Below are 27,617 nucleotides of genomic sequence, written 5' to 3'. Positions count from 1 at the left end.
GTAGGGAGAGTGACTGCACTGATATACAGTTTAACATTACTGTGAATAACATGACAAATGTACAGAAAACACATTAGCATTGTGTTAACTGTCTATATTGCAAAGTCTATAGTGTACAAAATATTGGGGACAACATCACATCAAAAAGCTACTTAATATCAGACAGGTTTGACCCATGCTTAAGTTAAGGCACTACTTTATTATTTTGTCAAATGTTCAATGCCATTCAACTGTGTAAGTGTACATCACCAAATGAAACAACACCCCTCCAGACCAAGCTGCACAACACAACACACATCACAAAAAGTAATATTACCACCAGTAAATTAAATAATAAGGTGCATTTGTGACATAAGTATTAAAAGTAAACAGTATAATGCTATTGATGCTTCACACGTGATGAGATCTGGGTGGAGACAGGGAGTTCAGTAGACTCACACTCTAACTAAGAGTTCTTGTCCTCATGCTACAATAACTCCGACCTGATGTGGTGGTGGGGGGTTTAAAGAGATTGTTGAACGGATGGGAGGGATCATTGACAATGCTAAGGGCCCTGCGCACTCAGCGCTCCTGATAAATATCTCTGCTGGATGGAAGACAGACCCCAATGACCCGCTCAGCAGTCCTCACAATCCTTTGTAGGAAACTACAACATAGTTTCACAAAACTACTGAAAGTTAAAATAGGTCTTTCATACTTGCCTGATGGAATCTAAAAATACTGCACACTGGAGCTTACATGAAAGTGGTAATGTATAAAGAAATTGAATTGTTTAGAACAGATTAATATTTTTGTCTTAATTATTCATACATTCCTCAATATTTGATTAGGATAATAGTAGAATATCAAGCAAATAGGCTGTGATTTAAAGGGACACAGCACATTGGCTTGAGTTCTTTTATTTGCATACGTATCCATATAAACAGAGCTCCTTACATACTTTTCAAAAAATGTCGTGCTATAAAATAAAGTTACAATGGTGTAGTTTAGAATCATTGTTACCCATTTGTAAAATCTTATTTAGAGAGGAGTTCAAGTTCAGGCGATTTAGCAAGCACCCCTGAAGATTAGCAGATGGGGGTAGAGTCTCAAAGCAAATAAAATTCTACATTTGATACTCAATCTGCTGAAACTGCTTTGTGTGACAGAGCCCGGGGTCTCAACACCCTGGGTTAGGTAGAGGAAAAGCTTGCATTCTTGCAACTCTATTAGACTGTTTGCTTGTATGTACTGGATAAGGCTGTAAACAGGCTCAGATATAATGGTTCCATATTTCAATTTCCAGCAATAGTTAGCACAATTTCAAACATGAACAGAGAATAAGCGAAGTTTTTCAGCCAGAGTTCCAAATCAGTGATCCAGAGGCAGCAGTTCTAATCCAACAGCTTTAATCTAAATTTAAATTGAAATTGAAAGAAATGTGGATTTTTTTTTAAAGTCTCAGTTGTAACTGGTGTAAAAACTCATTTGGTTTCTCCTATAACTCTTAAATGACACCTCAGCTCAGGGGCACTTAGGAATAGACAATGAATAACAGCATTGTTAGCAAAGTACACATCCAATGAAAACATGAAGTAAAATTGGCTGGGAATAATTGGCAGTTACAGTGGCATGAAAAAGTTCGGGCACCCCTGGTCATAATTTCTGTTACTGTGAATAGCTAAGCGAGTAGAAGATGAACTGATCTCCAAAAGTCATAAAGTTAAAGATGAAACATTCTTTTCAACATTTTAAGCAAGATTAGTGTATTATTTTTGTTTTGTACAATTTTAGAGTGGAAAATAAAGGAAAGGAGCACCATGCAAAAGTTTGGGCACCCCAAGAGATTTGAGCTCTCAGGTAACTTTTATCAAGGTCTCAGACCTTAAATAGCTTGTTAGGGCTATGGCTTGTTCACAGTCATCATTAGGAAAGGCCAGGTGATGCAAATTTCAAAGCTTTATAGATACTCTGACTCCTCAAATCTTGTCCCAACAATCTGCAGCTGTGGGCTCCTCTATGCAGCTGCCTAGCACTCTGAAAATTTAAATAAATTATGCCCACAAAGCAGGAGAAGGCTATAAGAAGATAGCAAAGCGTTTTCAGGTAGCCGTTTCCTCAGTTCATAATGTAATTAAGAAATAGCAGTTAACAGGAATAGAGGAGGCCAAGTTGAGGTCTGGAAGACCAAGAAAACTTTCCAAGAGAACTGCTCGTAGGATTGCTAGAAAGGCAAATCAAAACCCCCCGCTAGACTGCAAAAGACCTTCAGGAAGATTTAGCAGACTCTGGAGTGGTGGTGTACTGTTCTACTGTGCAGCAACACCTGCACAAATATGACCTTCATGGAAGAGTCATCAGAAGAAAAAAGGGTGCAGAATTTCATGTAAAGAACACCTCTCCAACTGTTAAGCACGGGGGTGGATCTATCATGCTTTGGGCTTGTGTTACAGTCAGTGGCACAGGGAACATTTCACTGGTAGAGGGAAGAATGAATTCAATTAAATACCAGCAAATTCTGGAAGCAAATCACAGAGTCTGTAAAAAAGCTGAAGATAAAAGGATGGCTTCAACAACAGGATAATAATCCTAAACACACCTCAAAATCCACAATGAACTACCTCGAGGCACAAGCTGAAGGTTTTGCCACAGTCCCCTAACCTAAACATCATCAAAAATCTGTGGATAGACCTCAAAGAGCAGTGCATGCAAGACGGCCCAAGAATCTCACAGAACTAGAAGCCTTTTGCAAGGAAGAATGGGCGAAAATCCCCCAAACAAGAATTAAAAGACTCTTGGCTGGCTACAGAAAGTGTTTACAAGCTGTGATACTTGCCAAAGGGGCTGTTACTAAGTGCTGACCATGCAGGGTGCCCAAACTTTTGCTTTGGACCCTTTTCCTTTTTTGTTATTTTGAAACTGTAAAAGATGGAAATAAAAAAGTAATCTTGCTTAAGATATTAAAGAAATGTGTCAGCTTTAACTTTATGCCTCTTGGAAATCAGGTCATCTTTTACTTGCCTAGCTATTCACAGTAACATAAATTTTGACCAGGGTGCCCACTATATTTGATCATTATGATTAAGGCAAGATTGCCAAGGATAATTGGCCAATAGCCTTTTCATAGTTCTTAAAAATTGTAAATCATGTTCTCGCAATACAAGGTAAACCTCAGGGGAACAGATGTTCTGAGGTAACATTGACTCACACACAGCCATTTATTTTCTTTGCACTTCCAGTATTTACACAAAGTCAGTTTTGAGGACTTCTTGAATATAAAGGCCAAATGTTCTTTTCTCACAATCTGCTTTGAATCTTTTACAGTGAAGATAGGCAATTCAGCCTAGAGACTTGACTCCTACTTCATCCAAATGTTTGATTTAAATGCATCCAAATTCTTCAGGTCATTTTGTATATGGTTGGAGTGAAGCTTTTTGCACATTGTTGAAAATGCATTCATCAAGGCAACTTAAGGATATTTACACACAAAATGCTGGAGGAACCAGCAAGTCAGGCAGCATCTATAGAAATGAATAAACAGTCGATGTTTCAGGCCGAGTGCTGCTTTAGATTTTCAGCATCTGCAGACTTTCTTGTGTTTATAACTTAAGGATATTCTTGTCACATTTTCGTCTCAGGTGCTTTCACTATTTACAAAAAGTAAATGAGTACGGAGGCAAGTCACATGTTACAGAAGTCAACTTTTGACCTAACTTATATAGACAGATATTTCAGCAGATATTTAAATTAGGTTTCTGACCAGTGTGTCTCCAGAATGTTGAGGGTAGAGGACACATAATCACAAAAAGACAAATTATCTATAGAATGTTCTTCAGAAAAAAAATATTTTGTTAAATGATTTCTTCAAGCTGTCTTGACTAGCAACAGTAGTTAAAGAATAATTATATCAAACCCACACGATTTTGAAAATATGCAGTTCATTGCATTATTTCTTACCAACATATTCGAATTCTTCTTTTAAAGCCATGCCATTATGAGAAAAACACTGCTGACAAATAAGTGCATATCTGTAAAGATAAAAAATAAATATAAGCCACAAAAAATTATTATTATTTCAGATGTGCAATTGCCCTTAAAAGATGAGCAAGGCTGAATTGAAACCTGTTTGATGCAAACTGTGTTCCTACTTTATGCATTGTAACATAATGCTACCAGTTCCCCAAGTATTCAAATAATTCTTCAAATTCACCTGTTCTGTGGACCATCACCAACCAAATACTCAATAACTCTATCAATTGCTCCTCGATCGCGAGGGAGGATTGGTCTTGCTAGGGGTGGACCTGGAGGGTGAAGCCCTACAATTAAGAAGAAATAAGATTAATGCAGGGTTGGAGAACAGTAACTTTAATCTAAAAGTCTTGTTTGATCCACATTGATGAAAATATCCCTTTAAACAAAAAAAAAACAGCTTTGTTCAAGATTTTTTAATGTTTTATCTGTGTATCTAGTTTTAGCTTTTCATTCTCATAACTCCTTGCTTTTGGAATGGAGTAAATTAATAGTAATTCAGCAAGTTATTTTATAGTTAAATAAACCTATACATTTATATAAAGTTTAATAAATTTGATATCTTGCCATTTAGGAAGTTTACACAGCAATAGGATACAGAATGGTCAATTATCTTCCCAAAATCTCATACATTAGGGATATTCATAAGAAAATGCGATGTTCTGCGGTGCATAAACAAACATTTATCACTGCTTTAAGCTTTTGCCAGATGTGAAACTGTTTCACAAGGAAGTACAATTTAGCAACTTAAGCATTTGAATTCCTCCTGAAACTGGCCTAACAATTTTCCTGTAACTCAGGCCAAGAGTAATTAATGTAATTAAACATCAAGAGTAATTATTGCAAGATGACTGGTCAATTTTGCAAATCTTGGCAAGCCCTCAGATACCTGCTGGTTATTAATTTACAACCATATGGAAGCCCAGTGGTTCAACATTTTTGTTTTTAATTGATTTAAGGTCTGTTGAATGATGTGGAAAACATAAGGGAAAAGTACAAAAACAGTTCATGAATTTAGTGAGCAAAAATAACTACTTAGAACATGTTCATACAAAACTGTTCATTTTTGTTAAAAAGCACAAGAAGCCAAAGCAGCTGACCATTTTGCCGATGAACTTTTACTGCCATTTAAACAGTAGCTATGTAACATTTTAATAAGCTTAGTCTGGGTCTATAAAGATATGAGACGCCAGCTGTGAATGACTAATGACTAATTAAATATGGAAGTTTCATTTATCAGATAACTATTTCTGAAAGCATTGAAGATAAAATGTCCTTCATTTATATAGAAACGATTTTATTGGTAACCCACACTGACATTAAAACCATAATTGAAGCCAAGTGTTTTGTTTACCCATTACTGGAACTGGGGTAGTCGGAGGCATTGCCCGCTTCGAAAGTACAGGTGTATGTGAAGCTGAATGAGCAGTCTTTTCTGGTGGGCCACCAGGAGCTGATGTACTTTGTATGGCAGGTGTGGCAATCAGCATGGTTTGCGGATTTCCCTGATTGAGGTTTGGTGGAGTAGATGGAACTTGTGCTGACTTCCTTTGACGAAGTTCTGAAATAATAAAGTTTAGAATCTCTTTTTAATTGCACTGGATTTATTTTTACAAAATCATTTAAGATGCATGCTTTACAGCTGAATAATTGCTTAAGTTATACAAATCATTCATACACAAATTTTGAAAGAATTTAACTTTGATTAAAAAATGAGTACTAGTTCTTCTGCTAAACAGTCCTTTTCCAGTAAACTCACCCCTTCTTCCAACTGCAGTTTCTGCTCAACCCATCAAGGAATTTTAAAAACAAACTTAGTATTCCTATTCGTGAGTTAATAGCTAGATAATGGAATACCTAATTAAGTTGAATATCCATAAAAAGCAGGAAAAACCAGTCAATTACTAGGCCAAAATTAACTCCACCAGAATTAAGGGAAAAGAAAGTCAGTGGTACCAAACATCACTTAATCAGCATGAAGTTCCTAAACAACATTCAATCATTTTGCAGCCTTGGCCTAAAAACAGACAAAAGAACCAAATTCAAAATGGAAAGTAGCTGGCCTAGCAAAAAAAAAAAAACCAGGAGATATTCTCAAAGAAGCCCAAATTAAAGTTAAGGAGAATACTCTTCAATGACTGCAATCATACCTAATGAAAAGATAGCCTGCAGTGGTTGTTAAGAGGCCAATCACTTCAAACCCAGGACAATACATCCAAATTTCTTTAGCTACAACTTCATTATGGAGGAAGATTGTTAAAGTCCAAGAATGTGTTCAGTTTTATGCACACACTTCAAAGCAGTCCAAAGCCACATCCAACAAGACCTAGATAACATTCAGGGATGGGGTGATGTGGCAATAAATAGTTCTGATGCAGAAGCTCTAAGTAATGACCTACATTCACAAGATTATCAAATCACCTTCCCATGATGTTCAAAAATCTAGCTACACATCCCCTATCAGCCATATTTTGGGGACACACTTATGCTTGGAAGTCAATAGAACCATTAAATACTGTCAGCAAGTATCTGCCCATGATATTTCTGGCATCTCACAATTGGCTTCATCGCAAGAAGCAAAGGGTGATGGCGATGAGTTGCTTCTCAGACTGGAGGCATGCAATGTTCCCCACAGTTAACAACTAGAGGCATGGGTTAAGTTCAGAGGGAAGAGACTTAACGTGAACATGAGAGGCAACTTTTGCGACAATGGTGGTCAGGAAGTGAAATGAGCTGCTAGTGGAAATAATTAACAGAATCAATGAAAGAGTGCACCAACTGGGCGTTCAACCATGTACAAACAACAACAAACAAATAAGCAATAAATATTGAGAACATGAAATGAAGTGTCCTTGAAAGTGAATCCATAGGTTGTGGAAACATTTCAGTGATGGAGCAAGCGAACTTGATTGAAGTTATTCCCTTTGGTTCAAGAGCCTGTTCCTGAACCTGGTAGTAGTAAGTCCTGAGGCTCCTGTATCTTCTTCCTGATGGCAGCAGCGAGAAGAGAGCATGTCCTGAGTGGTGGGGTTGAGGATGCTGCTTCCCTGTGACAACACTCCCTGTTGATGTGCTCAATGGTGAGGGAGGGGCTTTACCTGTGATAGACTGGGCCCTATCCACTACTTTTTGTATGATTTTCCATTCAAGATCATTGGTGCTTCCATACCAGGCAGTGATGCAGTCAGTCTATATACTCTCCACCACACATCTATAGAAGTTTACATGACATGCAGAATCTTCACAAACTCCTAAGTTGAGGTGCTGCTGTGCTTTCAACATAATTGCACTTAGGTGCTGGGCCCAGGAGAGGTCCTCCAAAATAATAACACCAAGGAATTTAAAGTTGCTGACCCTCTGATGAGGACTGACTCATGGACCTCTGGTTTTTACCTCCTAAAGTCATTACTAAGCTCCTTCATCATTCTGACATTGAAAAAGAGGTTGTTGTTATGGCACCACTCAAACAAATTTTCAATCTCCCTCTTATATGCTGATTCATCACCACCTTTGATTTGGCCAACTACAGTGATGTCATCATCAAACTTGAAAATGGTTTTGGACTTGTGCTTAGCCACACCATCATAAAAGTGTAAAGTGAGTAGAGCGGGGGCTAAGTACACAATTTAGTGGTGCACCTGTGCTGATGGAGATTGTGGAGGATATGTTGTTGCCAATGCTAACTGACTGTGGGTCTGCAAGTGAGGAAATCTTGGACCCAATTCCACAAGGAAGTATTGAGGCGAAGGTCTTAAAGCTTATTGATTAGTTACAGTATTGAATACTGAGTTGTAGTCGATAAAGAGCATCCCTACTGTCCAGATGTTCCAGAGCTGAGTGAAGAGCCACTGAGATGACATCTGTTGTGGACCCGTTGTTCTCAGGCAGGAGTTGCCTCGTAACACTTCATTACTGTGGATGCAAGTGCTACTGGACAATAGTCATTGAGGCAGATTACCATGTTCTTCTTTGGCACCGGTATAAATGAAGCCTGCTTGAAGTAAGTGGGTATCTTAGACTACCAAAGCAAGAGGTTAAAGATCTCAGAGAACACCCCAGTCAGTTGATCAGCACAGGTCTGTAGTTCTTGGCCAGGTACCCTGTCCGTTTTTTCTGGATTCACTCTCCTGAAGGATGCTTGCATGCGAGCCTCAAATCACAGGGTCATCAGAGGCTGTGGGAGTTTGTGATGGTTCCTCCATGCTTTGAAGGTCAAAACGAGCACAAAAGACATTGAGCTCACCTGGAAGTGAGGCCCTGTGTCACCTACATTGCTTGATATGACTTTAAGAGGTGATAGCATTTAAGCCACCTTAATGAATGAATTTAATATGCTCTTTGGAAAGGCAGCCACCGATTTATAAAAGATATGGAGAAATAACACCACCATGAAGTAACAAACTAAGAATGAAAGCATTTCATATCTTGCTGCCCAACAGTGGAATGGGATCGATGGAAGATTCAGAACAGATACATCAGCTCAAATTTGGGCACCCATGAGATGACGTGGATCTGGAGCAGCAGCAAAAAAAAATGTAAACCCAAGGGCTGGCAAGTCTCCTGCTTCATCACTGCCATCAAGCCAAAGGATCAATAAGGAACTTAGACGCTAATTGTGGCATTGAGTATTCCTGACAATGACGTACCATCAGTGAAACTCCAATGCAGCAAAACTTGCAATAGATCAATCTAAGCAATTTTGTGGTGAATGGACAGATCAAAGCTCTGCAATCCTACCACATCCAGTTAAGAAGTGACAGGCAATTAAACAGCTAATGAGAACATCCCATCCTCAATGGCAGGGCCCAGCAGGAAGAGGTAAAGACAAGACCGAGACATTCACAAACATGCTCAGCCAGGATGCCAAACTGATAAATCATCTCAGCCTCCTCCTGAGACACACAGCTTTAAGGGTTTTAGTAGGGTTATGAAAACCAATCATGACATGATGGAAACTACAGCTGATGACAGAAGCAAATGGTAACGCTAGCTGTGGTAGGGATGTGGCAACATGACAAGCCGTGATTTCAGCAGCTACATAGTAAGCAATGTCATAGAAATAAAGATCATTCCTGCATCATAAGCCAATTACACTTCCAGTAACTACCAGAAATACCCAATTTGGTCAAATGGAAATACAGTTGAAATGGCCTCAAGGTTTGAAACCTAAATATCCATCATCTCAACAGCTGAAACGATGCAAACCAATGTTTCTGTGAGGCACCGAAGAGCATTTCACCAATTAAATTTTGAAAATGCAATGAATTTGTTTCATTTTGCTCGATAATGAAATTCTGAATTCTATGATGTTCCAATCTGCTTACTTTGTTTTACTTCTGATGAAATATTAAACTGTTTTTAATATTCCTGGTTTGCCATTATTCTGTGATGTCATATTCAAAAAATACCTTCTTGCCTCAAAATCTTGAATTTAATTCACAACTGCAAATTTTGTGAAATGGTGCATATGCTGACATTATATTGGAAAGCAGAGATGTCTGCTTCAGGGATATACAAGTTGGACAGTTACAGTAAATGTAAGAATAATGAGGTGAAGTGGGAGTCTTTTTTAAACTAAAAAAATATACAGTCAGTGACCACTTTACCATGTCCCCTTGTTCGTTAATGCAAATATCTAATCAGCCAATTGTGTGGCTGTAACTCAATGCATAAAAACATGTGGACGTGATCAAGAAGTTCTGACATTGTTCAGGCCAAACATCAGAATGGGGCAGAAATGTGATCCAAATGACTTTGACCATGGAATGATTGCTGGTGTAAGAGAGTTATTTGAATATCTCAGAAATTACTGATCTTCTGGGATTTCCATACAAACAGAGCTTATGGAATATTCAAAAAAAACAGCAGTTCTGTGGGCATAAACACCTTATCACCTCATTATTGACAGAGGTCAGAAGAGAATGGCCAGATTGGTTCAAGCTGATAGGAAGGCAACAGTAACTCAAATAACCACTCATTACAATAGTGGCGTGCAGAAGACCATCTCTGAACTCACAACATGTCAAACCTTGAAGCGGATAGGCTATATCAGTAGATGACCACAAACATACACTCAGCGGCCACATTAGGTACAGGAAGTACCTAATAAAGTGGCTGCTGAGTGTATATACTGCAAATTCTTAAAAATCTGAACTTACCTTGACCAGGTCTCGGAGTAGCTGGCATTCCAGAAGCCAATTGATCAAGTTCCTATCATAAAATACCGAAATGTTATTGCTTACAAAATTACATTTCCAATGTTACTTCTAATATTTTAGAACAGAGATCAAGATTGCCGATATTAGGTGATGTATGCAAAGAGGGAAATTTAATTTCAGACCACCTTTGTCAACCTTTAGCCAATGCTAATCCTATTTACCCAAGCTATATTTGTACACCTCGATGCCTTTCCTGTTTAACTACATGTCCAAATGTCGCTTCAATGCCGTGACTATATCTGATTCCATCACTATTTAGAAATCCGATGGTGGAGGGGAAGAAGTTGCTTCCAAATATTTCAGAGTGGATCTTGTGATCCAACCAGCATTTTGTAAATGTGAAGTATTATGTTACAATTTTTATATACCGTGCATTCTCCTCACCTTATTGATCCTTGTCGTCACTTTCTGGAAACTATGAACTTAAACCCTCAAGGTCACTTGATTCATTAATATTCCTTAGCACCCTATTTTTTACTGTATATGCCCTGTGCTTCACAATGTTGCCGGGATCAGACTATTAGGTAGAAGGAGAGGATAGATAACTTTTATTGTTTACTCTAGAACATAAGTTAAGGGAGTGACCTGATCTAAGTACAGTTTGGATGGTCAGTGCTTTGCCAGCATGGAAATATCAGGGTGAAATGGGCAAGTTTAATGACGATTTATACAGCAAGTGCTAAGTGCCTTTATCACACTGCCAGGGGAAGTTGAGGAAATACAGTTCTACATTACAAAAATAACTTTTAGATTAACTTCCTCACAAAAAGCATGCTTAGAATAAACAATAAGGACCAAATATCTTTAGAGCTATTTAGACAGGCACATGGATAAGGAATTAGGGATGTAGACCAGATGTAGTCAAATGTGCAGTTTAAATTGGCGTCATAGTCGGCATGGATACCATGGGCTGAGGGGTTTGTTTATCTGCTGTACTATTCTACATTCTAGCACTATTTGCCAAGATACTCCTCTTTGCGCTCGTTGGGATTAGATTTCAACTGTCAACGCTCCCTTCAACTGTCCATCAGATTTACACCCTGCTGTACCATTGAACCACTTTCCTCACTATCTGCAACATGACGAACTTGTGTAATTCACAGATTTATTGGTCATGCCTCCTTCCTTCACAGCCCCTACGCCACTGTCAGACTTCCAATCAGAACACCTTCTTTCCTTCACTAACCTTTGTCTTCTATTGCCAAGCTAATTATGGATCTATTAGCCAGCTTGGATCTCATGTCTTTACCTTCTGAGCCAATCAATCGTGCAGGGCTTTGTAAAATGCCTTAAATTATACAATATCTATTGCCCTACTTTCAATCTTCTCAGTTATTTCAAGAAATAACAAATTAGTGAGGCAGAAACACAGACACACACACATGTTCCTGCTTTTCCAAACTGTACACTAGTTCCATGCTAGAGGTAAACTCTTTTTCTAAAAAAAAGGTAAAAAAAAAAGCCACCCAGTTCCAAAAGAAAAATTCAGATCTATTAGCAAAAATGTGCACATCCCATCAGGGTACTGACAACAAATCTCAGCCTTACCAATCCTGCACACTTCTTATAAAAATCACGCAGAATGGTGCCAGAATTGGAAGAGATGTCCCACAAACTAGTCACTCAATAGTGTGATATAGCCTGTGCTAGATGCATCAATCCCTAGCAAAGCACTGGCAATCACCGTTCAGATACTCATGCACTACGACAAAACATATTGCAGTATTGCGCCAAATTGGACAGGCAAATTGATCTATTAGTTCATCCATGAAATAGTATGAGCTATCAGCAGCAGAGCAGTAAGGCACAATGATTCTCAGCCTTGACCAATGATAACCAAGTGATCAGTTCTACTTCAAAATAGCGGTAGAAGCACAATTTTCAGAGACAAATCTCAGGAGACGTACACTCGTTTTTAACCACAGTTACCTATATACTGATCAAAAGCAGCATGTTACTAACTCTTAAGTAATTCCATATCTAATGATCAGAAGAAAACGAGTGCTACAAGGGAAAAATATACAGACCAATGGTATAGTAATGAATAATGGGGCAACTAAAATTGGTAGTACTCCAGAGGCCAGAATTGCTTGGGGAAATTCACTTCAAATATCTGCAGGTTGCAGGAGACAGAAAAAGTAAAAACAAGATATGGAATGGATTGCTACTTAACTGAGAAGTAACAGGTGAAGGGGGCTGGTAAATCTTAGAAAAAGAATATAAGTGTTTCAAAGTACCTTAAATTTACGAAAAGTAAAACAAGGGAGGTTAGCGTAGGAATAGTCAAAGCTTAGTGGTAATAAGGGCATAGATGATGCCTTTCAATTACAATCCAAAGCAAGGCCAAGGATTTACTGGAAAGTGATACAGTGATCAAGTTACTAGGCAAATTTGCAAACTTATTGGCCTGAAGATAGATACGAGGGTGATTGATAAGATTGTAGCCTAAGGTAGAAGGAGATGAGTTATTAACTTCAAACTTTCTGCATTATCACTCAGAGTTGAACTGCAGGTGCATATAACAAGAGCGTCTTGGACCTCCAGGTGATCAACAGCAGGGGTGATCAATAAGTTCGTGGCCTAAGGTAGAAGGAGATGAGTTATACAGCTCTCGTTACATGCACGCGCAGTTCAACTCTTTTGAGTGAAAATGCAGTGAGTTTGAAGTTAATAACTCATCTCCTTCTACCTTAGGCCACGAACTTATCAATCACTCCACGCTGTGGACCACTTCTGGAGGTCCAAGACGCCGACTTCTACAAACCCCATTTCCAGAAAAGTTGGGATATTTTCCAAAATGCAATAAAAACAAAAATCTGTGATATGTTAATTCATGTGAACCCTTATTTAACTGACAAAAGTACAAAGAAAAGATTTTCAATAGTTTTACTGAACAACTTAATTGTATTTTGTAAATATACACAAATTTAGAATTTGATGGCTGCAACACACTCAACAAAAGTTGGGACAGAGTTAAAATAAGATTGAAAAGTGCACAGAATATTCAAGTAACACCAGTTTGGAAGACTCCACATTAAGCAGGCTAATTGGTAGCAGGTGAGGTATCAAGACTGGGTATAAAAGTAGTGTCCATCAAAGGCTCAGTCTTTGCAAGCAAGGATGGGTCGTGGCTCACCCCTTTGTGCCAAAATTCGTGAGAGAATTGTTAGTCAGTTCAAAAGGAACATTTCCCAACGCAAGATTGCAGAGAATTTAGGTCTTTCAACATCTACAGTACATAATATTGTGAAAAGATTCAGAGAATTCAGAGAGATCTCAATGTGTAAAGGGCGTGATCTTCGAGCCCTCAGGCGGCACTGCCTAAGAAACCGTCATGCTACTGTGGGCTCGGGAGTACTTCGGAAAACCATTGTCACTTAACACAGTCCGTCGCTGCATCCAGAAATGCAACTTGAAATTGTATTATGCAAGGAGGAAGCCATACATCAACTCTATGCAGAAACGCTGGCGAGTTCCCTGGGCCCGAGCTCATCTCAGATAGACCGAAAGACTGTGGAACCGTGTGCTGTGGTCAGATGAGTCCACACTTCAGCTAGTTTTCGGAAAAAACGGGCATCGAGTTCTCTGTGCCAAAGATGAAAATGACCATCCTGATTGTTATCAGCGAAAGGTGCAAAAGCCAGCATCTGTGATGGTATGAGAGTGCATCAGTGCCCACGGCATGGGTGAGTTGCATGTATGTGAAGGTACCATTGACTCTGAGGCGTATATTAGGATTTTAGAGAGACATATGTTGCCATCAAGGTGACGTCTCTTCCCGGTACGTCCATGCTTATTTCAGCAGGACAATGCCAGACCACATTCTGCACGGGCTACAACAGCGTGGCTTTGTAGACACAGAGTGCGTGTGCTTGACTGGCCTGCTGCCAGTCCAGATCTATCTCCTATTGAAAATGTATGGCGCATCATGAAGAGGAAAATCAGACAACGGAGACCACGGACTGTTGAGCAGCTGAAGTCTTATATCAAGCAAGAATGGACAAAATTTCCAATTGCAAATCTACTATAAATAGTATCCTCAGTTCCAAAACGATTAAAAAGTGTTATCAAAAGGAAAGGTGATGTAACACAATGGTAAACATGCCTCGAACCCAACTTTTGTTGAGTGTGTTGCAGCCATCAAATTCTAAATTTGTGTATATTTACAAAATACAATTAAGTTGGTCAGTAAAACTATTGAAAATCTTTTCTTTGTACTTTTGTCAGTTAAATAAAGGTTCACGTGAATTAACATATCACAGATTTTTGTTTTTATTGTATTTTGGAAAATATCCCAACTTTTCTGGAAATGGGCTTTGTACAAAGAAGGGATCAGTATGCTCCATGACTGCTGGACTAAACATGTAAATGTAGGAAAAATAAATGTGCTAGGTTTTCAAAAATTGACTCCTTCTACAGTAGGCCACGAACTTATCAATCACTCCTCGTAAGTCTCCTGGTCCTGATGGAATACATCCCAAGGTCCTGAAAGAAATGGCAGAAGTTATAGTAGAAGCCTTGGTGATAATTTAACAAAATTCTCTGGACTTTGGGCAGGTCCTGGCAGAATGGAAGGCAGTGAATGTCATGCCACTGTTCAAAAAAGGATGTAGGCAAAAGGCAGGTAGCTATAGGCTAGCTAGCTAAGCATCTGTAGTTGGGAAAATGCTTGAAGGCTATTACTAAAGAAGAAATCTGGAAAGAAATTAATCCATCAGGCAGACGCAGCATGGATTCAGCACAGGCAAGTCCTGTTTGATAAACTTACTGGAGTTCTTTGAGGTTATAACAAGCGAAGTAGATAGAGAGAGAAACAGATGAATATTATTTACTTGGATTTCCAGAAGGCATTCGATAAGGTGCTGCATAAAAGACTTATCCAGAAGGATGCACAGAGCTGGGGGTGGTGTATTAGCATGGATAGAGGATCAGTTAGCTAAAAGAAAGCAGAGCATTGGGATACATAGATGTTACTCTGGTTGGAAACAGGTGGTGACTGGTGTGCCGCAGGGATCTGTGCTGGGCCCGCAAATGTTCACAATATACATTAACAATCTGGAAGAGGAGGCCGAGTGTAGTGTATCTAAGTTTGCTGATGACACTAAATTGAGTGGAAAAGCAAACTGTGCAAAAGATGTGGAGAGTCTGCAGAGAGATACAGATAGTGAGTGGGCAAGGGTCTGGCAGATGAAGTACGTTAGTAAATGCGAGGTCATCCACTTTGTACGGAAAAATATAAGCAGATTGTTTTTAAATGGTAAAAAACTGCAGCAGGCTGCTTGCAGAGGGACTTGTAAGTGCTTGTGCATAAATCACAAAAGGCTGGTTTGCAAGTGCAGCAGGTTATCAAGGCGGCAAATGGAATGTTGGCCTTCATTGCTAGAGGGATTGAATTTAAGAGCAGGTAGGTTATGAAGCAACTATACAGGGTACTGGTGAGGCCACACCTGGAGTACTGCGTGCAGTGCTGGTCTCCTTACGTGAGAAATGATATACTGGCTTTGGAGGCAGTGCAGAGGAGGTTCACAAGGTTGATTCCAGAGATGAGAGGGTTAGGCTACGAGGAGCGATTAAGTCGCCTGGGACTGTACTCAATGGAATTCAGAAGAATGAGAGGAGATCTTATAGAAACAAAATTATGAAAGGGACAGATAAGATAGAGGCAGGAAATTTGTTTCCATTGGTAGGTGAGGCTAGAACTAGGGGACACAGCCTCAAGATTCGGGGGAGTAGATGAGAAGGAACTTTTCCCAGAGAGTGGTACATCTGTGGAATTCTCTGCCCAATTAAGCAGTGGAGGATACATCAGTAAATATATTTAAGACAAAGTGGGATAGATTTTTGCATAGTAGGGGAATTAAGGGTTATGGGGAAAAAGGCAGGTAGGTGGAGACGAGTCCAGATCAAAGGGCCAGAGGGCCTACTCCTGCTCCTATTTCTTATGTTATACAAGTTACCCAGACACCTGAAACATTAGATGAATTCTATTAAATTTACAAGTATCGACTAATAACAGAAAATGACACCTATTCAAAGATTCACGCGACTCAAGGCAAATAAATTATCCTAACAAAATAAATTTTTCCTAAAAATGCAGTTTTTAAAAAAATCAATTACAGCAATGTACCAAATTAGAGGGCAGTATTTTGGACATCAAAACATCTAACCACGTTTGCAAAGGCCGCTGCATTTGCACTGTGATATTAGTATGTAGTATCACATGTAAAGACATTCAATAACCATAAGAGCTGCTAATCTTCTTCCAGGGGTAGATGCTTTTACTTCCATGACACTGCATTCACTGCAAAAATTCTCTTCCGCCCTTCTCCAGCAAGGACAATATCCTAACTATAGCACTGAATAACTAGCCGCACTCTAGTTAAGATGTTACAGCACAGTTGACACACTCATATCTAGCCCAGGTCCTTCCACAATGCATCAAACTTTGACCAAATACTGTGCAAACAGTCTACCCTAAATTCATCAGCAAATGATTCTTGGCTGCACTTACTCTACAATAAACTGCTCACTGATGCCATGTTTGGATTTCATCAAGACCACATACCGTCATCACAGCCCTGGAGCAAACAGCCGAGTAAAAGGGACACTCTAGCCTTTAGAGAACATCATGGTTTTTTTGACAGCATTTGGGTTCAATCATCTTCACGTGCTTCAATAACTTGAATGGCCAACTCCCAACTACAACTATCCAATAATTCTGAACCCAACAAAAGTGCTTTACCTTATGTCCATTGACTTTGGTTACCAGGGCTACTTAATACCACTTATGATCAAAAGGTGCCTTTCGGCCAAGGGCAGTTACTCTCACCTCACCTTTGAAATTCAGCTCTAAGAACTAAGGAGGTGATAATGTCTGAAGTCAATTGGTCCTGATGAAAGCCTGAACTGAACATCAGTGAATACGTTAAGAACCATTGAATTCAGAGTAGATTAAGGTCATCTATCCATTCAAGCCTACTATGACAAAGTCACAGCTAATCTTCTACCTCAGCACAGAAAACTGAGTTACAGGCAGTCCCCAGTTACGCACGAGTTCCGTTCCTGGGTCCTTCTTTAAGTTGGATTTGTACGTAAGTCGGAACAAGTACATCCGATATTATTTAGCATCAGTTAGTCAAACGTTTGTCTTAATATATAGTATATATTTTATCTTTCTTTGCATATAAAACACTTAAGAAACATATGTATTCCAATAATTAAACCACTGCGTTGCTTAGTAATAATTGTAGCTTTCATCGGGACAGGGCCTTTCACAAGTTCCATTATTCTCACTTTATCCGTTATCCTTTAAAATTGTTCTGATCGTTGACCGACTGTAGCCTAACGCTTTTCCAATGACCGATGGCGTTTCACCTCTTTCCAAACGCTTTATTATTTGCACTTTATTTTCAATCGCGATCGCTTCCCGTCAATGGAACAGAAACACTGCGGGCGCGGGTCCCGAGTTCTGCCGGCTCCCGAGATCCATTGGGTCCTAAGGACCAACGTACTGAATTCCCCGGGTCCTAAACTCCACCACACTGAGACAGGTTAAATGGAACAAGTGGGGGCTGTGCTGGGTTTGGGTATTTGATTCTCCACAACATTCCACATGTGAATTTAAACTGGAGGTGGCATTGTTTTTTTTTACGATGTCGAGTTGCGAGCTCGACATCAACCCGGCATGGAGGATACGGGAGCCACTGGATCAACATCAACCCAGCACGGGAGTGGTCTGTCACTGTATCGAACTCAGGAACCTCTGTTCTCCAGCCCGGCACTGATCTCACTGTGCCACCAGCTGACCAGAACGGGGGGGGGGGGGGTCAGGGTGAATCTTACTAAGAAAAAGCCAAATACAAAGTTAAAAACTCAACACAGTGTCAACGGCAACGATTTAAAATGGCGGACGGAGTCGCGATCTGACTTAAAATGGCGGACAGCGTCGCAATGGACTTAAAATGGTGGACGACGTTCTCCTTCCTCGGTTCGTAAGTATGAGCTGTCCGTAAGTCAGACATTCGTAACTTGGGGACTACCTGTATTTCAAAATCATTTAATATCCAGAAACAACCTCAGTTTTGAATTAATTCTCAGCTGAGTTTCCACAAATCTCAAAATATACCACCTTCTAAATGAAGTTATTTACAACTGAGACAAGGTGATAAAGAACCATTCATTCCAGGACAAGATGATCCTTAAACTTCCAGAATTGAACACCAGATATCAATCTCAATTTAGACAAAGCACAGACTACCTTGACTTGCTGCTCTTTCATCATTAGGTCCCAATCTTGGGGCTCTCAATTACTAACAGAATGGAAGCACAATCAGCAGAGGTGCAACAGCTCTAAAAAGCATCACCAACCATTTCCTGAAGGTCATCAACAATGAACAATAAATGCAGGCTTGCCCAGAAATGCAAATATCCCATTAATGATTTCAAAAACTCTGAAGAGTACTAAAGATTATAACCACAATCAAATCAGCACCGAAAAGGGTGCGTTCTTCAATATAAAAGCTTTAACTTCCTGACCTCCCAAATATCTACAAGGCAGATCAGGACTAGTGGAATATGCACTGCTTTTCTTGATAGGCATGTTTGCCGAATATCCAAGCCTGACAACCAGAACAAAGTTTTCCGATCAATCTACCAATGCCACCATTTTCAATGTCCAGCTTCTTCATTACCAGTAGGCAGTACTTGAAATATCACTTCTAAAGATGCCATAGGACAGTAGTACTTGGGTCTCTTACACAATGGAAGCACTCAGTTTTTGATTTTATCTGTTGAATAGGTAAAGGGAATAACATAAAGCTGGGTTAATGGATTTTTTTAAATAAATCACTTGATAACTTTAGCAAAAAAAGTTGGTAACATCTCATTTTGAATATATTGGGCTGGTCCAATTTATTACAGCAGAAACAGAAAAGCTTCTCTGAAACTCAAATGAGAATTTTTCACAAAACATCCAATTTAGTCATCAATTCATTTTAATAGATATTTGATTGCAATTTAATTTACAGTAAGTATTTTGAATACAGAATTATCAGAGCACAAAATTTTCCCTCCAATTATCAAGTTCCATTCACAGAAGTATTGAGCTTTAAATACTTACTTTAGCTTTCTTGGATTCTGGGTCAAACCTCTCCAAAATTAGTTTGGCATTCTTATATGTCTCCTTTTCCATGACCTCTTCAAGCTATTTAGAACACATATTAGAAACGCATTAGTGACGCATGCATTTTCATCATAACGTTTCTCTTGCAGTTTCAGTCTTGACAGACCAAAAATGACAAAATACAAGGTGAACAGCATTAAAGGGTCTTCAATGAAAACTTTTCCATGGTTACTATGTTTCATATAGCAACAACTGTCATTTCTTACTGCTACTCCCCTAAATTAATTTTTTTTTTGGAAATTAAAAATTTTACTTCAGTAACTTAATTCAGTGTGCAGCTGAGCATTCATAATGTGTTGAATCAAAGGCAGCAATAAGGACCTCTATGTACTCAAATCGCATAGAAGAAATGTGAGGATTTCCCCTGTCGCTTAGTCAAATGGAATGAACATTCAGAAAGTTCTCAGCAGAATTTCATTGCCCCATTCAATATAAAACAATAGGTTGAGTATCAAATTAGCTTGGCAATGATTTTCAAATGAAAGCAATAGAATAACTCGTGAAGGCACGTTCCTAACATAATAACCTTATACTTAGCAAATATTACAAAACAGCTTCTATCACCAAAATAAACAAGATTATATTTTACTATCTCTAAGATTTCACAATGCAAACTGAATACATAATTGAAGCTAAGTGATACATTGTCTATCTACTGCAAACTTGAAAATGCTTTGTTTCAATTTGTGAAACAATTTCATAATGAGATTTCCAGCACGGCTTCGAACATGGATTTAATAACATGCTGTCATGACAACCTTTCCCTCAATGTCAGCAAAACAAAACAGCTGATCGCAGTTCAGGAGTGGATGGTACACTTGCTCCTGTCTTCATCAATGTTCAGGTTGAGTCGGTTTAGAGCTTCACGCTCCTTGGACTGAACATTACCAATAGCCTGCCCTGGTCCAACCACAATGATTCCACAGCCAGCAAAGCTCACCAACATCTCCACTTCCCCAGGAGGCTAAAGAAATTTGGCATGTCTGTGTCAGCCTTAATTTTTTTTTAAGTCAATGCACCATAGAAAGGATCCTGCCTGGATGTATCATGGCTTGGCATTTCAAGTACAGAGCCTGTATATGCAAGAAATTACAGAGTTACGGACACAACCTAGCACTTCACAGAAACCGACCTGCATTCCATGGGCTATTTTTCACTAAAGCAGCCAGCATTGCAGTCTCTTCCCACCCAGGACATTCCCTCTTCTCCCCCCTCCCACTGGGAAGACAATACAAGAGCCTGTAAGCTTGTACTACCAGGCTCAAAGACAGCTTCTACCCCGCTGTCCAGACTTCTATGGTTTCCTAGTAAGAAAAGATGGACACTTCACCTCACAATCACCTCACTATGATCTTGTACCTTACTGTCTACCTGCACTGTACTTTCTCTGTGGCTGTTGTACTTTAATCTGTATTTTTATTGTTTTACCCCATACTATCTGAAATGCAATGAAATACATGACCAGTATGAACAGTACGCAAGACAAGCTTTTCACTGTAACTCAATACATGTGATGATAATAAGCCAATTCCAAATCCAGATACTGCTGCCAATTCTGCCGCAAGGCCTAAACTTGGAATGTTTGTCAAGGCCAATTTGATGCAAACTTAGGTATTTTTCTTTAGTTATTTAATAACAAAAATATTCTGCCTCAGATGTAGCCATACTTTTAAATATTATTGAACAACCTCTTCATCTCAAAAAGCTACAGCAAATGTGAACAGTAGGATAATTATTTCGAAGTTTGTTGAACTTTAACACATTATTCATAATATCCCATTTACTATTTAAATCCACGTGTAGGTCCCAAATTTTCTTTAGCTTAAAATATTCAATAAACTGGAGCTGATTTTTTCTTTGCAAGAGTATTGGCATCCAAAAACTTAACATAGTTGCACATACTCCATCAAAAAGCAACAGGTAGCAACTGGTGCTAAAAAGGGCAAAAACATTCATTGGCATCTGCTGAATCTTTAACAGGTTTCAGAGGTAAACAGAAACATTCTTTTGGTGCTGATAAGGCCTAGAACAATTTATGTAGGAACATAAATGACAAGGCTTTAGAATGAAGTGGAAAAACATTCAGAAAATTCGTAAACTGCTAGGTAACATTTTATGAATAGAGCATCATGGTAGTGCAGCAATTAGTGGGCTTCTTCACAAAGCTCCAATGATCTGAGTTGAATCCTGTGTGTGATTTGCACATTCTCCCGTGACTATGGGTGCTTCTTCCCAGGTGGTGTGGTTTCCTTCCACATCCAGACTGGTGAGCAGATTGATAGATTAACCAGCTAAAGCTCTATATGAAAACAGGGATATGACTAGGTTGCAGGACGAAGTTAGAGAATGGGAACAATGACTATTCCACTTCTCAATCAATACCCTCGAACAGCCAAATTACCTCCTTTAATGTCATGAGAAAATATGAAAAAAAGATGTTGGCTGCACGTTGATTTTTAATATCACTTTTGAAGCACAGAGAAACACAAATCAAGTACTACAGTTTCTTATCAAATGGGATTATAAATAAATTGACTATCATAAGCTTGATACCTCCACCCTGTGTTTTCAAATAGCTTCTTATAAAGACCAGCAACTTTTTTTCCCCAAAGATGCAGTTCACCCACAACATGACTTGTATCCTCATCATCACAAATTCAATACCCTTGCCACCTGCTTCATCACTGTCCTGGGGTCACTTGTCTTAATACGATACCAGACCGAAAATTTAGAAACTCCAAATACTTCGGATGCTGGGAATCTGGAATATGCCCTCTGCTTAAAATCTCTTTAAGATATTACTTAGTCAAACTCAGGTATCTGGGCAAATTACGTACATTATTGGAAGATATGATTTTTTTTAATTTTAAAGTCTTAGTTCTTTCAAATGCAAGTACAGTGGATTCTGGTTAATTGAGGCAGCTGCTTATTTAGGACAACTTTGAAGCACAAACTCAAATCAAGAAAGATGACTGGGATTCCCTTTACTTATTTAGAACCCTGTGCCACTTAACTGGAGGAGATTGTTGCCTACCAGTTTCTAACGAGTGTCAGTCATGTCCACTTGCATGGTCATTATAGATGCTACACAGTGCTTAGAGTGAACAGTTTTTAAGGCAGCAAATAGCAGTGACTTTCTGTGACTTGATGGTTGGTGAAAAGTAAACAGTAAGACAATTCAGAGCAGTTTTGCTCACTGTGGTTTCAAGCATTCACACTTAGAGATGCCAGAAATGGCTGGGAGTGAAGATGAAATGATTTCACTACTGCAACAAGCCAAGAACTATGAAGGATCTAAAGCTATCAATAATCACCTTCAATATTACAATGAAAATTAAGATTTGGAGGATGCAATTGTCTAAAGGTTTGTATGAAGGCAGTCCATTATTTACACTAGGTGTCTGTGGTGATTTTGTTCATTCATGGTCAATTGAAAGACACGGCAGCGTACTCTTGATGAATTCCTCCATTGATTAGGAACTAATACAATTTTATAGTACTATAGTAACATTGATAGTATTACAATTTGTTCTGTTTTTCATTTAAATATATAATTTGTTACTCAGTTAAATGATAGCTGGTCTTTTTTTTTCCCCCAAATATACCTTCTTAACAATTTCCATGAAATAATGTTTAATTGGGGCAGCTGCTTAATTGAGCCAAAATATACTGATCCCCATGTGTCCCAATTAACTGGAATCCACTGTATTTGAAATATGATACTGAATATTCCTCTCAAGATGAACTTGATCTCCCTCTTTCCCCACACAAAAAAATTGAAATACTCAGCAAACCAGGCAGTACTTTGACTTTAATTTAATTTTCCTCTACTTCTTGTTCTCCTTTACAGGCATTGTCTGTCCTGTAAAGCCTTAATTTCTCACTGTTATTTTGCAGCTGCTTATCTTGCCCTTCTCCTGCCTCTTAATTCTGACTAGCCAAATCTGAATCTGCAATGTGACAGTAAAGCAATTGAGGAAGTATACAACAGATGCAAGAGTCAGCTAGTCTCACCACTTCTCCAAACCAGCAGCAGCCTCTTCTCCTTCCAGTGGTTCACACTCAAGAACTATCTTCAAACCCTTGCAAATTTAGACTGTGCTGTTTTAAACATATCATTTTTCAACTGAGATGCAGAATCAAATCTTTGTCTGACCTTGAAGGTTGAAGTAAAAGTAGTAAAAGAAATTACAGATCTCCCAGGATCTAACCTGGTTCCAGCAAATTGATGTAGTCATAAAGGCGGCAAGACAGCAGCTATACTTTATTAGGAGTTTGAAGCAATTTGACATGTCAACAAGTATGCTCAAAAACTTCTATAGTTGCACTGTGGAGAGCATTCTGACAGGCTGCATCACTGTCTGGTATGGAGGGGCTACTGCACAGGACCAAAAGAAACTGCAGCAGGTTATAAAGCTAGTCAGCTCCATCTTGGGCACTAGTCTACAAAATATCTAGGACATCTTTAGGAAGCGGTGTCTCAGAAAGGCGGCGTCCATTATTAAAGGCCTCCAGCACCCGGCACATGCACTTTTCTCACTTACCATCAGGTAGGAGATACAGAAACCTGAAGGCACACACTCAGCGATTCAGGAACAGTTTCTTGCCCTCTGCCATCGGATTCCTAAATGGACATTGAAGCTTTGGACACTACCTCACTTTTACTGTTTCAGCACATTTTTTAAACAATCTATTCAATATACATAATTGATTTACTTGTTTATTTATAATGCTTTATTTAATTTTCTCTCTCTCTCTCTCTCTCTCTCTCTCTCTCTCTCTCTCTCTCTCTCTCTCTCTCTCTCTCTCTCTCTCTCCCACTCTCTCTCTCTCTCTCTCTCTCTCCCGCTCTCTGTCATAAGAGTATGTATTGCATTGAACTGCTGCTGCTAAGCTAACAAATTTCATTTCACATGCCGGTGACAATAAACCTGATTTTCATATCCAGGCCGAAGTTTGACACTGTAATTATCATAATCCACAGTTAAAGTGATCATACAATTAATAAGACCAAGCTTTGACATGCAATATTTCCAATTTTAACTGACCACTTTGTAATCTGTCCAGCAATGGGGAGAATTGAATACCAATGCTAGGAATAATGAGACAGCAGTGAAACAACTGTTTAAGAGTGGGCAATACTGCAAGAGGCACCATGGGTGGTGTAATGCAGTGGTTTCAAAATCTGCATCCAAGTCACCTACTTTTGAAACCAATCTTTGAGAAGCTGATTCCATTAAATAAATGGTCAAATTAAATAGCAAATTAAATAGCTGAATTGTAATAACTTGAGGGGAATACTATGACGGAAGCATAGAGTGGAATTTTTACAAACCCACAGGAAATCATCGTGAATAGTTTTTTTTGCTACAGAAGAGCAAACCATTTACTAACAGGAATCTGCAAGAGAAATGTGAAGGAGCAAAAATATTCCTAAAGCTGGAAACCTGTTAATTGCAGTTAACAGCTTTATAGCAAAGAAATGCCAAATATTGCTAATTGTTTAAATATAATGAGGAGAATAATTACATGCACCTACTTCAATAATGGAATGTACAAAAATCTATCAGCAGTCATTATTGAAAGTTATTAGACATGACAGTAAATGACAGGCAATTCCTCAGATTTATTTCCTCATAGCACTTATGCTATTAATTTAAAGAAGGTCATTAGCAGAGTGCTTTAAAAAATAAAGTCTGTGTGCCAATTAACCACTGTCAGCATTGATTTTAGATTATTTATTAGCAGAAGCAATTAGCTTGGTGCAAAGCGCTGCAAAAGCTCAATAAAGGCAAAAAGGAGCAATGAAATTTCCTTTAATGACATATAAGGGCCAATATCTCATTTGCTTTACTGTTAATCTCAAAGCATCAGTGTGGAGAGAATCTGCAATTTTCTTGTAAGGCAAGACAGAATTAACAAATTTAAAATAAACCTGCTCCAGCATGAATCAAGGCCAGAATCAACTGTTTCAAAACCAAGCAAATTCAGTTTGATCTACTTCAATTTATGCTGATTGGAATTAGTTTAGGGGAGTATACATGTCCCAAAGAACTGACAAAATTTAAAATTGATGTAGAGAAAGGAATAGAACATCTGTTAATGGGCCTTATACAAAGCAGAAAGGACTATTTAGACAGAAAGACAGATGGGAGGCACTAGCAGCATACTACATCAAAGTGCCTTCTAAAATATCTTTGAGATGACATTAGATATAAAAATGTATGCAATTTTTTAAGCAACACACATAAAATACTAGAGGAACTCAGCAGGTCAGGCAGCATCTATGAAAATGAATAAACAGTCAACGTTTTCGGCAAAGAACCTTCATCAGGACTGAAAAGGAGGGGGGGAGATGCCAAAATAAAAAGGTGGGGGGTGGAGGAGGAGGTGAAGGAGGAGGACGACAAGCTAGAAGGTGATAGATGAAGCCAGATGGATGGGAAAGGTAGAGGTGGAGAAGGAATCTGATAGGAGTGGACTATGGAAGAAAGGGAAGAGGAAGGGCGCCAAGGGTGGCGAAAGGCAGCTAAGGAAAAGACGCAAGAGGCCAAGTGGGGAATGAAAGAAGAGAGACGGGAGAGAAAAAAAAATTATTGGAAGAGATCGATGAAATAGACAGAATATGTTCCTCCACCTGAGTGGCCTCATTTTGAGGGAAGAGGCCTTGGACTGACATGTCAGAACAGGAAGTGAGATAGGAATTGAAATGGTTGGCCACCAAGAAAATCCACTTTTGGTGGAGGTGCTTGACAAAGGGTCCCCCAATTTATGTTGGATCTTACCAATGTAACAGTGACCAGGCTGTTTGGCCCTGAATGGAGGTGGGTACAGAGGTGAGTGGACAGGTGTAGCATTTCTCTCACTTGCAGGGATATGTGCCAAGAAGATGATTAATGGGAAGGGACAAATGGATGAGGGAATCACATATGGAGCCACCTTTCCCACCCACCTGGCTTCATCTATCACCTCCTAGTTTGTTGTCCTTCTCCTCCCCCAATGTCTTACTCTGACATGTTCCCCCTTCCTTTCCAGTCCTGATGAAGGGTCTCGGCATAGATTTATTCCTCTCCATAGATACTGCCTGACCCGCTGAGCATTTCGTGTGCGCTACTCTGGAACTGCAGAATCTCTCATGTTGCCATGAAAATTTTAAATTCCAATGCAAGCTTCTGGTGTATTGACATTGGTAGCTTTGCTTCTATTCTCCTGGACAAGTCTTATAATTATATAGATGAGGTTGGCTATCTGTTATAGATAGCCAACCTCATATGACCTTAGAAAATGTACTACTGTACAAAATAATCGTAAACTTGGGAGTGTTCTGTCATGCCTTTAGCCAATTTTACTTTCAACAGAAATTAAATAACCAAAGTTATCTATCTTCTTTTAAAAAAAATAAAAAGGCAAGTAGAAAAAGTCATTTGCTGTTAGATCACTTTGCTATTGGATCTGCTGCATGTTCACTCTATATTAGTTCACTAACACCATTCAATTCTGCTTCAAATTATTTTGTTCATTATTTTTAAATCTATGGACTAACCTCCTTGTTCAGCATTGCTATGCAACATTATACAGTATACAAGGCAAACTTGAGTTAACAGTCATACATAAACAAAATGTCAAATGGTATATGCAGAGGCACGAAAAGCTCTGTAGAATAGAAATACATCTTTCAACCTAATTCTCCCTCACATTTTAAAAAACCTTAACATTTCATTTATAGTACACTATCTGGTAGTATATAGTAAGCAATTGAAGACCATAAAAATGGCGTATTTTGCCAAGTGCCTCACACAAAGTGCTGGAGGAACTCTGCAAGCCAGGCAGCATTTATGGAAAAGAGTACAGTCAAGGTTTCAGGCCGAGACCCTTCAGCAGGACAGAAATGAAATTAAACATCTCAGCCCGAAACTTCGATTGTACTCCGATGCTGCCTGGCCTGCTGAGTTCCTCCAGTATTTTGTGTGTGTTGCTTGGATTTCTAGCATTTGTAGATTTTCCTTGTTTGACATATTTTGGCAATTTGTCATCTTGTCCTAAAACTACCCATTAGGTAGGGTACCCAGAAGCTCAAATGCAAATAGACAAAATGCACTTGATTACCGAATTATGTATGTTGACAGGGTATTCTGCTTCCAAAAGATCACAATCATATTAGAATTTTATCCTTCACTAATGCCTATTAATAGACTATTGTATAAAAAAAA

General features: G+C 38.9%; 1 protein-coding gene across 3 annotated transcripts in view; it reads right to left on the bottom strand.

Annotated features, from left to right (window-relative positions):
* Window positions 1-27,617, bottom strand: part of LOC140728431 (endoplasmic reticulum junction formation protein lunapark-A-like) — a 74,078-nt gene that overhangs the window by 9,373 nt on the left and 37,088 nt on the right. For all 3 annotated transcript variants that reach the window (XM_073047149.1, XM_073047150.1, XM_073047151.1), the window contains exons 8-12: window positions 19,345-19,428; window positions 10,167-10,218; window positions 5,363-5,569; window positions 4,190-4,295; window positions 3,937-4,007 (exon numbers count right to left, since the gene is read on the bottom strand). In XM_073047149.1, the coding sequence (XP_072903250.1) occupies window positions 3,937-4,007; window positions 4,190-4,295; window positions 5,363-5,569; window positions 10,167-10,218; window positions 19,345-19,428 (520 nt within the window). The remainder of the gene's footprint in view (window positions 1-3,936; window positions 4,008-4,189; window positions 4,296-5,362; window positions 5,570-10,166; window positions 10,219-19,344; window positions 19,429-27,617) is intronic.

Source organism: Hemitrygon akajei, chromosome 5, assembly GCF_048418815.1.
Source record: "Hemitrygon akajei chromosome 5, sHemAka1.3, whole genome shotgun sequence".
In the NCBI taxonomy this organism is placed as follows: Eukaryota; Metazoa; Chordata; class Chondrichthyes; order Myliobatiformes; family Dasyatidae; genus Hemitrygon; species Hemitrygon akajei.
This window is presented reverse-complemented; position numbering and strand designations above follow the sequence as displayed.